This window comes from Cucumis sativus, chromosome 7 (genome assembly GCF_000004075.3).
Source record: "Cucumis sativus cultivar 9930 chromosome 7, Cucumber_9930_V3, whole genome shotgun sequence".
NCBI lineage: Eukaryota > Viridiplantae > Streptophyta > Magnoliopsida > Cucurbitales > Cucurbitaceae > Cucumis > Cucumis sativus.
In genome coordinates this window covers 13,072,244-13,090,213 of record NC_026661.2, presented here as the reverse complement: position 1 = coordinate 13,090,213, position 17,970 = coordinate 13,072,244, and the positions used below count along the sequence as shown (strand labels likewise).

Genomic DNA, 17,970 nt, shown 5'->3' with positions numbered 1-17,970 from the left:
TAGGTTGTAAATATTTTGTCGAATCTACTATTTTTAAAAATTTCCCAAATTTGAACTTTGAGTGATAGGGTTGAATTCTAATTTTTTGAAAATATTATGGTATCCCGAAGTTAGATTTATTGTCATTATTTAATTTTCTTTAAATTATAGAACATATCTTTCAAACTACAAGGATTTGACTCTAATGTTGGCAATAATAATAATAATAATTGTTTGGAGAGCCAAGTTTTGTTTTCATTAACTTCCAAAATAGATCAATTTCAAAAATTGGTGATTACTTAACTAAATTGTGAATAAGTGCAAACAATTGAGGGATGCATGTATAAAAGGAAATTTCAAAGTTTAGGTAAATTGAATTTCTATCATTTGAATTTTAGGGTGATTTTTGTAAATTGAATTCACATTAAAATTAATTTGACAAGGAAAGTGAGAAGAATTTGTGAATATTTTTAGAAATTGAATGCATGTGGAAATTTGTTCAAAAAAAAGGAAAGTGGAAATTATATACATACGAATATACGTTTTCCAAGATTAAATTGGAGATGTAGGGAAGAGGAAAATTAGGACAATTTTTTCCAAGTTGATACGAACTGCCTTAATTATTTTGATATAATATTTTTTAGTGTTTTTAATAACATTTAAGTATGACTAGTTTTGTCATTTTCTTATGTTGGAAGAATATTTAGGTTGTAAAGAGTTTTTAAGTGTGTTACTTTTGGATTGTTCAAACCTTCATTCTTTTATCTCTTGGCCTTTAGATTAAAATATAATCAAATTAGTCATTATTTTTCGATGGTTGTTAAATTTATTTGAGTATTTGAGAATTTGATGTTAAGAGTTCATCAATTGAGTTTTTAATTTTTCAAATTCTTGATTTTCATATCATTTAGTATTATTAGAGATTTTTATTTATCGTTTAGGTTTGGTTTCAAACGGTAAGAAAAGCAAAACAAAAACGGTTGAAAAAGAGTGATGGAAGGCATGAAAAAAGTGTGAAAACTGAAAGGAAAAAAATTAATTGGAAAAAAGGAAATTTAGAAGTGAGATGGTTGGGACTTTGAAATTGGGACAAAAAAGTTGTGCAAAATTTAAAACAATTCAAGCAACTAGGTCAAGCAAGTACATCAATTAAGCTATCAAGTTTCTACGTGTTCTAAGCATCTTGATTTTTTAAGTTTATACACAAACAAAAGTTTTCAAAGAATAGTTGTCATATGTCAATCAAAACATGTTTCGATTGTTTTTTTTTTTTTGAAATACACGAATATTTGCTTTGGAACGAGAAAATTGAGGGTATATTTGGTCGACATCATTGTAGTGAAAGGGAAAATGTAAAACTTATTATTTCAACATTTGAAAATTATGCACTAACGTTGTGGAATCATTTATTGTAAAAAAGGTGAAGCAAAAACTGATTGATAACGTTGAAAATGCACTATCTTATTTTGCTTAAATCGGGACCATTTTGGTATTTTACGTTTGTACATAGGTGTTGAGCTCAATCCAGATCATTCTTGGCCTTAATGTTCATTTCAAGCAAAACGAGTGTTATTAGAGGGTTAGAATGTTAATAGTGCAAGAATTCAATGATTGACAAGTTAGAGACTCGACTCCACGATGCTAGATGCACCGTCGAAATGTAGAAAGCCCAAATTTTTGTGCATATAGCATGGCGTCGCGGTGCTGCCCTTGGGCACAGTGATACTTCAAAGTATTGACGAAAACTAGGGGCACACAAAGTGTTGGACGCCACGATGCCGTTATGTTTTCACTACACAAAATGCCTTGGCCACCAGCTCTCAGTGTCACACCTCCTTCCAGACCACCTCCTCTCGGTATAAGAGACGACGTGAAACCAAATGATTTTGTTTCCTTCTCAACAACACCAGTTGACTCTTAACCTCTAACATCTTACATGAAAAACATGTAGAGGCCAAATAACACACTCTAGAGAAAGGTATATGTATAAAAAGACAACAACTCTAGTGGTAGGAATATGCAATAAAAAATGTTAACTCCAGTGCTAGAACTTGGTTTCGTTATTAATTCGTAAATATGTATCATGAAAGGTTCTACTAATGTGACTATAACAAGTGTCTAGACTAGGAATATGCGATAAAAAGTGTATCTCCTACGTATGTGTTGCTTCATGCATGATTAACGTTTAGTTTAAGTTTTCATCACGCTTACCCAAATGTAAGCAAAGCGAGAGGTTTTTTGGGTAAGTCAAAGTCGAACACATGAAATTTCTAGCTTAGTTATAATGATTACTTCTCAACCAGGCAGTATAAATTCTATATAGTATAAAACTATACTAATCTACTTATTTATACAGAGGATTTTGTAGGGGGAAATGAAATGGAAAGATGATGGAATGCGAACTAACTTGTGTTAAGAGGGATGAAGGAAAGTCTTAGTATTCTTGGCTATCTAAGCTATGTGGCAAGTCCTTGATGCAATGTAGATCACTTGACCATCTTATATTTAAGGCGAACAACCTTTTGGCGCCTAAACACCATACTTGCTCTCCTTTTAGGACACAAATGGTAAAGATAAACCAAACAATATACATCTAGGCTTCTTTATTTATAAGTGTGTAAGAACTGTGTCTGGAATAGAATGTTCAATTTTTTACTAAGTGTTAAGAAAAGACATTTTGAAAGGAGTTTTAGTTTTGAAGGTTGGCCTTAGGCGTTTGAAGTTTTGGTCCACGTTGAAGTAAGGCGACGCGAGAAGACATTCGACGTTTAAGTACAAATAGGTGTTTGGAGTACAACGCAAGGTGAAGCCAGGCGAGAAAAATGTCTAGTCTTGAATTAACAGGAGTTTACGTGTAAGGTTAAGAGCTAAGCATGTTTAAGTGATATATTAAGCTTACATGTGTAGAGTTACGAATTGTGTTTCCAAAAGGTTTTCTTAAAACTTACTCACTTAGTCTTTTGACTTATGTTTTAAGCTCTCTCCCCAAGTGAACAGACGTTAAGGTCAAGATAAGAGAGGATAAAATGATTGCTAGACAAGGAAGTTCTTGCAAGGCGTTTATTTTAAGTTGTTATAAGTTTTTGTATCAAGGATATATTTAATTTGTGTGGTAGACCGCATGGTTAAAGTTAATAAAAGAAGTTGTTTATCTATTTGCTACATTGTGATGTATCTTATTGTCTAAAGTTTGAAATTAAGTTTAAGTGTCAAGTACTCAAGCAATTAAGCTAAGCTTAAGGTCCTAAGCGGAGTGTTCTGGCGCTTCGCTTAAAAGGCGCTAGGATTGCTCAAGTTATGTCACGTATCAAATTACAAGATTTTAAAATTGTACGAGGTTGAGCGTGGCAAAGTGTCATATTTGACTCTTTATTTAAGGCGAGAAACTTCTCAGCGTCTAAACACCACACTTGTTCTTCTTTCGAAACACAAATGATTGGAGTCAAAACGCCATAATGGAGTTTGTTTCCAAACTTCCTTTTTGCGCATGTTTAGCTACTTACTCTCTCGAGAAGTTGGCGACCAAGACTGGCCAAACGATTGAGTTCAACTCAGCTAAAAACAATGATATAAATAAAGAATCCTTATCAAGTACATAAGATGAACTAGATGAACTGAAACTACTTAAAACACATCAACAAGATGAATAGTACAGAAATGGAAGAGACAGTGGATGGAAATGCATTGTATTCATAATGTAGGTCTTTTAGCCATAAAATGAAGAACATTCATACAATACATCATAAAATACAAAAATGGAAAGAAAAGATATGGGCAAAGCCGCAGAATGTATTGGTTTGCAATCCTTGACTCTTTTACAAGTTAGGGGAAATGAGAAGGGAGAACTTCTCTCTTTCTAGTCTCTCTCTAAGGTCTCACTCAAATGTTGACCGAAGAAAGGATGAAGGAAGAACACTACTATAAATAGTGAATGACTCTAAAACTCGTCCTTCACCGGCCTCCTTAAGAGATGACCTCCTCTATTGATAATCTTCATGGTGGAGTTGGACTTCTTTTATAGGCATATTTTATGTAGGAAATCAAATGCTCATGATGCACATTTGTCCTTGTCTATGTTGTACAATTGTCCTTGCCTACAAATGTCAGCACAAAAAGTAGTTGTTCCTTGTCACATCATCCCCAACTACTACTCTTGTCTACTAGCGAATCATTTCATGTAATGTTGTGCTGGCATTTCGCCTTGCGACTCATGAATTGTCAGTCTTTTTCTCGTGTTAACATGCGCGATCCTCGCTTCATTTCTTCTTTTCGCCACCTACATGGAAAAGATACTTGAAAGTGGTTAATCAGGCATTAAGACTTATGTAAGGGTTCATTCTCTTGATATTACAATTTTGCACTAAAAGCTATGCATTTTGATAATCGCATTTTGACTCCATTGTTTTACCTAAAAGGCTACAATAACTTGTATTTTTACAAATTATCAAGTCCATCCATTATCAAAATCCAAAGTAAATCTTATATAGATATTTAACACGACCCTAGTTTACTTGGATACAAAATCCACCCACAAGCAACTCTAGTTCTAGTCAAGTACAATTACATGACAATATGTACATAAGTTCAAAACAACTAGACCACATACGAAAGGAAAATAGGATCTTCTAACATATATACAACATGGTATCAAGCTCCGAGTACATGACCTCTACCTAGAAAGTGGAAAAACAATTTGAAAAGTGTGAGCTAAAAGAACCCAGTGAATGACTAGATTTTTAAACAACATTTCACAAACATTGATGGAAATTAGACACGCGCAACGAAAAAGGATCTAAAGTTTACTATAATTACTTAAGATTAACATGCATAGATCTAAACCCTAAATTAATTAGAAATTAGGGTTTAAGGTAAATTTATCTTTGTAGCTTTCGAATTAACCGTTTACTCCTTGATCACAACTCGAACCACCACCAGTAGTCACCTATTATCCTTTGGACTTAGAACCAGGTTTTGGGATCCATTGGATGAAGAAACCGAGAGAGAGAGATAGAAATAGATGGAAAGGGAATTGTGGAATAAGGTTGGGCTAAATTTTTTATAAAAAAATTTACAAAGGAAAAATCAGCAGTCTAATTTTGTTCTTCAAAAAGTCCGACTCTTTCGAAAGACCCAAGAGCCCAAATTTATGATGAATTTACATGCAAAGTTGCATGTACATGCAAGCTAATGGGCCGATAAAACATAACCCACTAACAATTAGTAGATTTTTAATGTCTTCATAGTGTGGCAACACCTAGCCCACTAGAGTTAGCGGAATTATCCAAAAAAATGTTGGATTATCCCACTAACTCTGGTCAAGTGGCAAAATAGTCATTGGTCAAAGTCAAACTTTGACTTTCAAAATCAGAAGTCAACATTTTGATTTTTTAAAATTTTGTTCGTCTTGACTAATTTCGATCTTTCAAGCATGAATCCGTATTTATTTTCTCAAGATTCAAATTATATTTGAATATATCGACGGTCAAAGTCAACATTTTGACATTTTACAATTTTAACTATTTCCATCATTTTCGAGCTTCTAAATATGAATTCACATTCATACTTTTAATATTTAAATCTCATTTAAACATAAAGCTCTATCTCTAATTTGATAACCGATCGCTATATCACATATACTTATTTGTTTCTCTCTCATCACTTAATTCAAACAATTCGAATCATTCCATCATATTGTTCTAAGTTTATTTTATATGAGCTAGTAGGGAACCTGATGAACCTATAGATCATGTCTCCAACGATCCGGGATTAACTAGCTAAAATCTTTTACGGCGAGCTAATCAACATTCATTAACTAACAAGTCATTCCATAAAAAAGTCTCATAGTTGCACTCTTGTCATCATAGATATATTTGTGTTGATATGATATGACCATGATCAGTAAGTTAATCCTTCACATACGTTGTTCATAACCTTGGCTCGGTCAAAATACAGTTTTACCCCCGAGACTACATCTTGCTCCTTAAATCCCATTGATCCGCTATTGAACAATTGGTTTTAGGTCCAACCTATAAACTGAATCCCTTTCGAGCCAATGAACAGGTGAGACCCTTTGTTCAAGACTTGGATTCAGTCCTTAAGGGAACAACCAATCTACTAACCCTAAAACGGGTAGGACTGAATTCCATATAGCATGCTAACTCCTGTTCGTGAGGGATTGTCATTTAATTTGTACATATGAGAGTGGTCAGATTGTCGACTCAATTTGCTTATCATTTTGGGGACAAGACTGAGTGGAGAGCTAGAAACATAATCACATAAGATGACATTCACTCCCTCCCGACTTTAGGATAAGTAGATGAGTGTTCCCTTAAATGGTGTCTCTAAGAATTGAACAAAGGGCCATACTTTCTCTATGACACAAGAGGGGTTTCTGTTTAGTGGTTGAACCATAAACAAGTTGTTCATTAGGGGTTTCTGATATTGGTCTATTTCTATGGACACATAAATATATCTATAGTGTTGTGAGTCTTTAGTAAAGTGTACATACAGTTAACGAATATTGATTAATGTGGTTGATGAGTTTAGGTAATTAATCTCATATCGTTGTAACTTCTGATATATAGGTTCATTAGGTCCTCTTCCTATCTCTTAAAGAGTAAAAAGATGTTTACTTATATTAGTCGTAATTGGAAATGTTCAAATTTACTTTGGAAATTAATATAATGTATAGTGATACATTATAATATAAAGTCTATATTTTAATTAAATTTTATTATATAAATTAAAATTTAAATATAATTTAAAATTAATTTATGAAAAAATAAAATATTTGAATGAGTTCAAGTATTAATTTAATATAAATTAGATTCTTGAATGTGTATATAATATGCATTAAAACTATAGATTATTAGAGAAATTTATATTTGAATATGATTCAATTTGAATTAAATTAAGATATTTAATTTAATCATTAATCAATGGAAGAATGGAAGAATTAATTAAAGTTAAGTTTCATAAATATAATAAAATTTAAATTTAGTATTTGAAAGTAATATTTTTTCTCAAAATTAACTGAGTAGAAATAGTATTATATATAAATATATTTTTAAGAGTGAGAATGACAATACCAATTAATAACAAAATCTTTTCACTTGAAAAAAATGAGCATTACATCCGTTTTTTCTATCAACGGTAAATAGCTTTTTTTTTTTTCTTTTCATTTTTAACAATTTTCCAAAAATTCAACAACAAACCAGCAATAATTGTTTTTTAAAATTAATGAAAATCAGAAAATTGAGAGTAGATGAAAATTCAAGCTTACTTTAAAGAATTTTAACTATAAAAAGTAATGATTATAATTGAGAAATATATAGTTTAGGAAAATTAATCCATTTGCTATTCAACGCATGGAAAAGAATTTGAAAAGTAGACTTCCTAAACAGTTGCCCCAAACGAAGGTGAAAGCTCAGAACAAATACTCTCTTACAAAATCTTATTCCATTATTCTCCTCTTTTTCTGCTATCACGCTGTGGTTTAGGGTTAATTTTTCTACTCAAACTTTTGTTCTGACTGCTTTGTGCCTCGTTTGCTTTCTTCATTCTCACTTCATATCCATTCCCACCATTCCTTTTCTTACTTGTCTTCTATTCTATTCAGATAATGCTCCCTTAATACCCATCCCATCATTTACTAACCTTAATACTACAGCTTTGAAATATACGAATTTCACTGGTATTTTGTCATTTCTTGTGCAGAGATTGATGGCTGTGATTCATATTTCAAATCCCACTCAGTGCTTGCTGAAATTCAAGACAAACCTTCCTGCATCTGAGCCATCGTCTCATCGACCCAATTGCTCTGTTGCAGGTAGAAGGAAGTGGGTTGTTAACATGACATCTCAAATTCCAGCACATGTTCAGGAGACGCAACAAAGCTTGACTGGTGATTCTTTTATTCGTCCCCATTTGAGGAAATTGTCTCCTTATCAACCCATTCTCCCTTTTGAGGTACACCACGTTGACCTTTGATGCTCCTGTTATATTCTATTTCTAACTAGCTAAGTTATTTTCCTTTATTATGTTGGTGCTAACCACCTTGGGTCGATCAAATGGAAATGGGGCATGTGATAAAAGAGGCATTCATTCTAACCCAATGGTGGCCACATTGACGGGTCAGATAATTGAGTTTAGTTTACTGATTAGGGTCTGAAATTTGAGTTTAGTCGAGGTGTGAGGTGTGTGTAATTTGGCCTGGAGAAAAATTGAATGTTTGGTGTCTTTTTTGCCATGTGGATGCACAGTACAAATATATCAAAAGCTAAAGTATGTTGATGAGATATAGACATCTCATGAGAAGATCTTTGTTTTCTCTTTATGGTTTTCAATAGCACATTATGGATTTATCCGTTGGTGAAATTTTTGACTTAGTGGAATGGAAATATATGTTTTGGAAGTTTCATTAGGATATACAACCAAGGATTAAAATTTCGATGTCAGTATTGATATTGAGATTTAAAATTTGCGGATATATCGATATTGGTGGATATTTCTGTAAGTAAAGAAGTTTATAAAATTTGTTTAGATTCAGTTGTGAACATTGTTAATAGTATCTTTTTTGGTGTTGGATTATATGACATTTTTTTATGGTTTTCGAAAACACATTGTTTATTTATCCCTCGGTGGAATTTAATGACTCAGTGGGAGTGTATGTTATCAGTCCTGGGATTTTCATTAATTTATACAAGGGCATACAAAAGAACAACCTAAAAAAATAGGACTTGAACCCCAACTATGGAATAGATGTCAGTCCAACAAAATGAAACCAATCTTATCTTGCTTGATTCAAATGTTTAATCTAGTGAACGGTAGGTGTGTAAATTAATGAGATATAGATGCATTTGAAGAGGTTCTTGTTTTCTCTTCATGGTTTTCAGATCACATTGTGAATTAACAACCTATTATTTAATTTAATGACTTAGTGAAAGTATGTTACCAGTTTTGAACTCAATTGCACCGTTGAGTACAAGTTCTTTAAACTGGGGGATCTACTCCCACAAAATTATGAATTGTGTTATATTACATTTAGAACACATTTGCATGTTATAGGCTCTCAAGGTGGTTCTTTAACTTTTTTTGCGTGTAGGTTTTGTCAACACGTCTTGGAAGAAAGCCTGAGGACATTATAAAATTAGATGCAAATGAAAATCCTTACGGTCCTCCCCCTGACGTGAGTACATGTTCCCTTCCTTCTGGTTGATTCTATATACAAAGGAATCTTCGTTAACTGAAAATTTGTTTCTTAAAAGTTCAGTCGTAGGGAGGTTATCTCTCTTCTTTTACCTGCCAACTAATTATTTATGTTTGTTTTGCATTATGTTGGATTATAATTTGGGTTTGTTTGTAGGTTCTTGAAGCCTTGGGAACAATGAAATTCCCACATGTCTATCCTGATCCTGAAAGTCGTCAATTACGAGCAGCCCTTGCCATAGACTCTGGCCTTGAATCTGATTATATTCTTGTGGGTTGTGGTGCAGATGAACTCATTGATCTGATTATGCGGTTAAAACTGAATCAACTCTCCCTTGTCAATGAGTATTTAAATTTGAATTTTTACTTTCCCTTAGACTTAAGATCATTTCTTGAATTATTGTTGTAGATGTGTGTTGGACCCTGGTGATAAAATTGTAGACTGCCCTCCTACCTTCACGATGTATGAATTTGATGCTGCTGTTAATGGCGCTCTTGTCATTAAAGGTAGTTATGTACTTATTTATCACTTCATATTTTGATTTCTTCCTTTTTAAGAAGCAATCTTTAGGCTTACCAAAGTGACCATATTTTTCTTTTAATGGTCTGTTATTTGAATCTACTTATCTACATATGTTGCTTTCGTCACATACAGTTGCAATATATGTTGCCTATGGTATTCTGCAGTTCCAAGGAAGCCGGACTTTTCTTTGAATGTGGATCTCATTGAAGATGTTGTTCGTAAGGAAAAACCAAAGTGCATATTCCTCACTTCTCCAAATAACCCAGATGGGAGGTAATTCTTTGTGTTTTTTTAAATGCATATGAGCCTCTTTATTAATACTAATAAATGAGACTAAAGCTCGAAGTAAAAGAGAATTATACTAAGAGCAAAAAGGACCAAAGGAACAAATACAACTTAAATCCAAGACAAGGAGGTGCATTATTATGATGACACCCTAGAGCGATCACAACAAAAGTACAACAAGCTGGTCAAAACCCTCTAGAACTCGAGCAAACAAGAAAAACTAAATACAAAGCAAACATAAATAATCTTTCAAAAAAGGAAGCACCAAAAAAAGGCAACCATCCATGTTGCTTTAAGTCTGATTTGACGGTACATTCCTATGCCTGGAACTGGAAGACTTGCTGAAATCTTTCAACCCAAAGATTCAATAACAAAGCTTTGACATCATTGGTTCAGAAGAAGAATATGCCTCGAATATAGCATCTATCCAATAAAAACTGCACTATATTGCATTGAATGTATATACCAAAGACCCAGCATGTACCACAATACCACAATATATCTATAATTTCTTTTCGGAAAGGAAAACCTCACTTTTGCTGACCGTATAATGTTGAAAAAATCCACCAATGCTCCAAGCTGTCTGTAAGACCCTCAATCATTCACACATATCAAAGGAGGGACAGAAAAGTAAATGGACCAATGATTCCATACTGGGAGGGCACTCGGGGTTCTTGAGAACCTACAAAAGGATGAGTGGGGAACTGTTTTGGAAGGGGATGAAGGCTGATGTAAAGAGATATGTGGAGGAATGTGACATCTGTCAACGCAACAAATTCGAAGCTACCAAGCCTGCTGGAGTTCTTCAACCCATTCCTATCCCCGACAAGATATTGGAGGATTGGACCATGGACTTAATCGAAGGTCTGCCACTAGTAGGAGGATACAACGTGATTATGGTAGTCGTCGATCGCCTAAGTAAGTACTCCTATTTCTTGCCTCTTAAACACCCGTACACAGCCAAGTAAGTTGCTTCCATTTTTTTGGAAAAAGTGGTCAGCAAACATGGAATACCCAAGTCCATTGTTACCGACCGCGATAAGATCTTCCTTAGTAATTTCTGGAAGGAGTTGTTCACCACCATGTGGCACAATTTTGAAGAGAAGCACGACTTTCCATCCCCAAACCGATGGGCAAACCGAGAGAGTAAACAGATGCCTAGAAACCTATTTGAGATGCTTTTGCAATGAGCAACCGAAGAAATGGGATAAACTAATTCCTTGGGCGGAATTATGGTATAACACAACCTTCCATGCGTCCACCAAAACTACTTACCAATCGGTCTTTGGACGAATTCCCCCTCCATTGCTATCATACGGATGGAAGAAATCTCCTAACAATGACGTAGAAGTCATGTTGAAGGAGAGAGACTTGGCAATCAATGCCTTGAAAGAAAACTTATGCATAGCTCAAAACAAAATGAAGAAAATGGCAGACCGGAATCGCAGGGAGCTCAAGTTCAAAATCGGTGACGAAGTGTATTTGAAACTACTACCCTATCGACAAAGATCATTAACTAGAAAGAAATGTGAAAAGCTATCCTCAAAATTTTATGGGCTGTATGAGATTATTGATGAGATAGGAGAGGTCGCATATCGGTTGAAACTACCGCCAGGGGCTGCCATTCACAATGTCTTCCACGTTTCGCAATTGAAATTGAAGTTGGGTAAACAACATGTAGTCCAGCAACAACAGCCCATCCTCACTGAGGATTTTGAATTACAATTGTGGCCGGAAAATGTGCTAGGAATAAGGTGGAACAAGGAGTTGGGAGGAAATGAGTGGTTGGTCAAGTGGAAGAACTTACCAGATAGTGAAGCAACATAGGAATCAGTCTACCTATTGAACCAGCAGTTTCCTCACTTTCACCTTGAGGACAAGGTGAACTTAGAACCCCGGGGTATTGTAAGACCCCCAATCATTCACATATCAAAGGAGGGGCAGAAAAGTAAATGGACAAATAATTAATGATGAAGGCAGAATGGGAGGCAGAATGGGAGGAGATCGTGCGTGTGGGGCCCAGGCACAGAAATAGGAATAAGATGAGAGGAGGAATATAAATAGGTCTTTTAGGTCTAGGGGAGGCTAGGTTTTATTTTACCCTTATGTTGGCGGCTGCTTAGCCTAGGAGTATATCCAGTTTTTCCAAGAGGAAGCTGGGTTTGTCTTTATTGTTCTTTTGTTTCTTTTGAATCCTTATGACTAGTGTACTCATTTTGGCTATATATAAATAAAGATAACAGAATGCTGCCTCTGTTTATGCCATTGTAAGGGAGAAACAGCTAAGTAATCACGTAGAATCCTTACACTGTCAATCAGTTAAAACGTAAAACAAACTCTTTGCTTTGAATCTTGAATGAGCACTTGATTCGGATTATGTTTTCCAAGAAAACTTTAGATAGCCAAAACTCTTCTATGCATTCGTGGAGCCTCTCATGATCCACTGGGGCAGGCTCGCAACATTCATTAGAATCTCTTTCTGCAACCAGAATAGCCTCTTGTTGTTCTTCCTAAAGGGAAACTCTCATGTGCCCATCTTGTGATGTTGAAATCACTGCCAACGCACCAAGCTTCCAAGCAAAATTTCAAAAGGATGAGAAGTTCAGGCCATAAAGATTTCTTTTCCCTATAATCGTTCTGACCATACACATTGGATTTCCAGCAAGTTTTTCTACACAAAGTGATGCATTTTACAGTTGAAGAGTATCTGCCCTTTAGTGTTTTGGTGTCTGTTATCTTGCTTGTATCCCACATAATCAGCATTCCGTCTGAAGTTCCATAAGATTTGACAAAATCCCATCCAATGTCCTTTGAGCTCCAAAGTGATTTTGTGAAGTGCAAATCAAATTCTTCTTTCTTAGATTCTTGGATGAGTACCAATTCCGGTTTGTGATTTCTTAGAAATCTTTTGATGGCCAATCTCTTGTTTACATCCTTCAAACCTCTCGTGTTCCATGATACAATTATCATTATCCCTCAACAAAAGTAGCTAAAGTTAATTCTTTGTTTGTATCCTTATCTCTGATCTGCACTTTTCAGTTCACTCAATCATGCGCTACAAGATTGGAAAATTTGTACCTGCTCGATAACAATATGATGATTATCTGTACTCTTTTCATGCTTATACTCTATATGATTCAGATTTAGGGGCTATTTAGTGTGCCACAACAATCTTCGTGGACGAGGGATCCTCAGAAATAAATATAGGGAATTATTAATAGTGTAATATGTTGTATGTTGTTTGAAAAATAGACCAGTTTGCTTGAATCTTAAACATACTAAACTATGTATTTGAAGTCATTTTTATTCCATCCACTCCATCTAAGACTTCTACTTGTTTACAGTGTAATTAGTGATGAAGATCTCTTGAAAATTCTTGACCTCCCCGTACTAGTTGTTCTTGATGAAGCATATATAGAGTTTTCCTCAACTGAATCAAAGATGCAGTGGGTGAAGAAATATGAAAACTTGATTGTACTTCGAACATTCAGTAAAAGAGCAGGTGTACTATCTTCATTTTTTTAACCACTATAGTTTTAAAATAATTTACTTGTTTATCTGTTTACGACTTCATTTTTTGTATTCATGACTATTGTGTTATCGAAATGACAGAACTTGGTGTCACGATCTAGTAAAGTAGATTTGTCATGCACATATTATGTTTGTTGATTCTAACTAACAAAAAGTCTTCCTATGCATATCCTACTAATTTAAACTTGTGTCCCTTAAATTTTGTATGGAAAACACTAGATTATCCATGTAAGTTGGAAAAAACTTATCAGAGGCATGTCTTGCATATTGAAAGTCTCATGTTTTCTTACACTCAATGTATTCTTCTTGATGGAGATAAACTCTTATCTTCTATTTGCTGTCAAAATGTAGAAAAACATATTTTAGTGTAACTAGGTAGGTCTATCTGGTATGATTTTGCTGCCAGAAAGCTAAACCTAAAGCACATTTTATCCATTACTTTAGTTGCAGGGTTGTGGCTATGATCTTCTTATTTTTTATGATTTAATTACTATTTCAAAAGTTTTATTTTTTGAATATGTAAATGTAAATGGTTTCCCACAATTCTACTCTTGGTAACTGATTGACAATAGCTTTACTATGATCTCTTTATGTGAGATGTAAAATTGCAGGTTTAGCTGGACTTCGTGTAGGATATGGAGCATTTCCTTTGAGTATCATTGAATATGCTTGGCGAGCAAAGCAACCTTACAATGTATCTGTTGCTGCTGAAATTGCTGCATGTGCAGCATTGCAGAACCCCTCCTACTTGGAGGTACACTTTCTCCCTCAACTAATACTTGTTGGATGCCTTCTTTTAGCTTCAACATTACTTGATAACTGCAAATGATTGACTTAATGGCATTGGGAGATGTGAGAACAGTAAGAAGACTATGGAAAGAGTTTCAATCCCTCAGTGACTACTTATCCAAGATTAAATGCTACCATTTTCTTTTTTTTGATAACTAGATATTGTAGTGTCAAGAAGTTGTCTCCATTAGATTAGAGGAGATTTGCGTAAATGTACATATATACTCAGTATAAAAAAATGATGAGATACTTGGTAACAAGGGAAAGGTATTTTGGTGTTCGATTCATTTCTAATTCATACTTTCTATTTCTTGCAGAAGGTAAAAAATGCCTTGGTGCAAGAACGTGAGAGGTTGTATAATCTTCTGACGGATGTGCCATTCTTAAATCCATTTCCTAGTCACTCTAATTTCATCCTTTGCGAGGTGACATCAGGAAAGGATGCGAAGAAATTGAAGGTAAATGACTTTCTTCATATTTACCACTTTTGCTCTCTAGACTTGCAACGTTACTCTACTCTTTTTTATTGAGATCGTCAGCCATGAATCTAAGTAGAAAAGTATTCGAGGGTCTAAATATACTAAAATTTTAGCATATTCTTTATGCAAAATTATTAACAAATATGTGTTAGACCTCCAATATTATTACAATATAGTAGGAGAAATAAAAAAGGAAAAAGCACGTGAGATGGGGAGTGCAAATGTTAACAATGAGACCCACAGTTAGTTAGAAAGGGGAGGGCGGTTATATAGCAGGGGAGAGAGACTGTGAAGGGGGGGATTTTCATTTTGTTGAGGGAAGGCTGTTCATCCGAGAGAAAGGATAACAGAGAGTGATTTTCTTTTCTTCTTGTTAGTGTACTTTTTGTTTCCAGATTGATAAACTACCAATCTGATCTTGTATTGAGTTTCATTTTACCAATTGAATAAGAACATCTCTCGCAGTGTTCTATAAATATGCTTTCCACCATTTGAAAATTATATCTTTGTACCCAAATGATCTGAAAACTGACAAGGGATGGGAAAGACATAGTCAGTAGGGCTTTGTGAAGAAGAGAAGGAAGGCAGAAAGTTCGGAAGTTTTAAAATTATTGATGACTACTGCAGCAGTTTTCTGTCCTCACAAAGCCTATTTTGAATTAAACTTGTTTGGTTTGCTTTGATTTGGTCGTGTTTAATAATTTGGCTCAGTTTCTTACACCCTTGCTTGTTGAATGAGGTTTAGTTTCACTCCTTTGATAGTGATTCATTTATCTCTTTGATGAGAGAAACCTCACAAAACCTATTTATTTGACAATGCTGGTCTGGACACTAACGCATATCAAAGTTTCCCCCTTCGGAAACTTCAGCAAAATCTTATAAAAGTTTGGACCTGCAATCAACTACTTTAATCAGATAACCTAACCTTCTCTGTTAATTTCAGCAAACCCTGGAGAAAGGTCCCCAAGTTCATGCTTCATTTCAGCTTCCTTCCAAGAAAAAGATTTTAACAATAAGATTCATCTCTCTGGTTTTGATGCGTTGAAAATTATCAAATAGATGCGACATAATTTAACTCATAATGGTAGATCTTACTTGTATAATTGTATTGCTTATCTCTGAGATTGATGGATGTAATGCGGTTGCTACCTTCCCGTCTTTGGTTGTGGCTTGTAAACCTGAAATTGACTGCAAAATTTGAATGCAGGAGGACCTGGCAAAAATGGGAGTGATGATCCGTCACTATGACAAAAAAGAGTTAAAAGGTTATGTTCGTGTGACTGCCGGGAAGCCCGAACACACTGATGCTTTGATGGACTGTCTTCGACGCCTATCATAATCTGTCCCATTTATTGGGAAGCTTAGAATCCAAAGGATTTAAGGTTCACCTCTCGTATGACTTTGATCGAATTATTTGCCACAACTGCTTGCTATAAAACAAGGACGTGATGGTTTTTCTTTTGGAAGGAGAACAAGCTGAATCTTTTTGTAAGTAGTTGAAGGAAAACCATAGCAAGGGATTTTGGTCCATGGAATTTTGCTAAACCTCACAAATGTTTGATCACACAAGAGACCTGGTCTACTCATTTTTCTCCCTCTTTATCCTCATTGGAAGACTTGAATATATGCCTAAAGAATTGGGGAATTTCTGAGTGAACAATTTAGCTTTTTTACCTTCTAGTTTTATATGAAACTAAACTTAAATAATTGATGAAATAAATCTTTTTGTTCAGTATAACTTTTAGTTAACCACTGTTTTTATGTGTTGTAGTAGTTGGATAAAACTTGGTATTACTGATTTTATTAGTGAAATTCAGCCTTTTGTAGTTAGAGTTGAGTTTAGACATATTTGTGATTTGATTTCCTGCATTTATTTTTATTAATTGCTAGGTTGGATTTTATTGTTCTTTAAAACCCAACAATGGTGGGGATAGAAGATCAATCTTTTTTGTGGTTGCATTCTGGGAATCAATACAACAAAGTTATATTTTGTATTTTGACATATTGACTCGATTTTAATTCAAACACTTATACAAGATGTGTTTAATAATATAATTATATACACTCACTATTAAGTCTCATAGAAACCATTATTAATACCTCTTAAAAATGTTTTCTTTAAAAAATTGTTTAATTATTATTTTATATCAGTGCATTTTCAAATATAGCAAAAACATTTGAATATATAAATAAACTATAACAAAATCATCAAATTCTCTATAGCTCATTTAAGGTTTTTTACTATATTTTGTAAAGATAATTCATTTTTTTTTTATATTAGCAAATATTTTATAATATTTTTAGGGTTATTCTTAAATATAATAAAATAAACTAAAATATTTACAAAATATTATAGTTTAGGTACGATATGTCATCAAGATAGCCTACTATCTATATCATCAAGAGGTTTAGTTTCACTCATTTGATAGTGATTATCTCTTTGATGAGAGAAACCTCACAAAACCTATTTATTTGACAATGCTGGCCTGGAACGCATATCAAATGACAACGCTGACACACTCGAAATAAAAGAATTTTTCCGTTGAAAAGTAGCCTATACAAGCACTTCATCTCCACCGATGAAGGGAGACCCGCAAAGGCCAAGAAGAGGCCCGAAAAAGTTTGTTTTAGAGAGGGAGAGCTTGAGAAAGCTACCTGGAGAATATACAACCGTGATGAAGAAAATATTAAAGGCCAAGAAGAGCCCGAAAAAGTTTGTTTTAGAGAGGAAGAGCTTGAGAAAGTGTAAGACCCCCAATTATCCATACTTATAGGAGGAAGGGTAGAAAAGTAACTGCACAGGGAATTATTATGGAGAAATGATTGGAAGGACGTTCTGAGTGGTAGGGCCCACTGGGCTGAGGAATATGTGAGTCTATAAATAGGATTATTAGGTTGGAGTAGCTAGGGTATTTTTAACTTTTAGGAGGTAGGGCTACAGCAGCCACCAGGGTCTCTTAAAACCAAGAGGCTGGTATGATCTTTTCTGCATTTTTCCTTGTTGTTTCTTGTTATTTCTTTTCATCTTGTGAATCTGGATCATTTGGCTTTATATATAAATAAAGTAAACCAGAGTACCGCCTCTGTTTAAGCCATTTATACAGTCCTTTCAGTCTAAATTATTGTTAGTATCCTAACAGAAAGCTACCTGGAGAATATACAACCGTGATGAAGAAA

The 17,970-nt window shown here is 34.4% G+C and overlaps 1 protein-coding gene across 2 annotated transcripts; it reads left to right on the top strand.

Moving 5' to 3' along the window:
- Positions 1 to 7,376: 7,376 nt before the first annotated feature.
- LOC101214429 (histidinol-phosphate aminotransferase, chloroplastic) lies at positions 7,377 to 16,623 on the top strand. Of its 2 annotated transcripts, XM_004150348.3 has the most exons (10): positions 7,377 to 7,479; positions 7,696 to 7,947; positions 9,083 to 9,166; positions 9,344 to 9,498; positions 9,596 to 9,693; positions 9,874 to 9,982; positions 13,339 to 13,496; positions 14,137 to 14,279; positions 14,632 to 14,772; positions 16,001 to 16,623. In XM_004150348.3, exons 2-10 carry the CDS (start codon positions 7,702 to 7,704, stop codon positions 16,130 to 16,132), a joined length of 1,266 nt encoding a protein of 421 aa, XP_004150396.1. In that variant the 5' UTR covers positions 7,377 to 7,479; positions 7,696 to 7,701; the 3' UTR covers positions 16,133 to 16,623. The 2 variants fall into 2 exon arrangements, with proteins under 2 accessions (XP_004150396.1, XP_031744487.1); XM_031888627.1 differs by having other exon boundaries at positions 7,426 to 7,947.
- Positions 16,624 to 17,970: the final 1,347 nt, after the last annotated feature.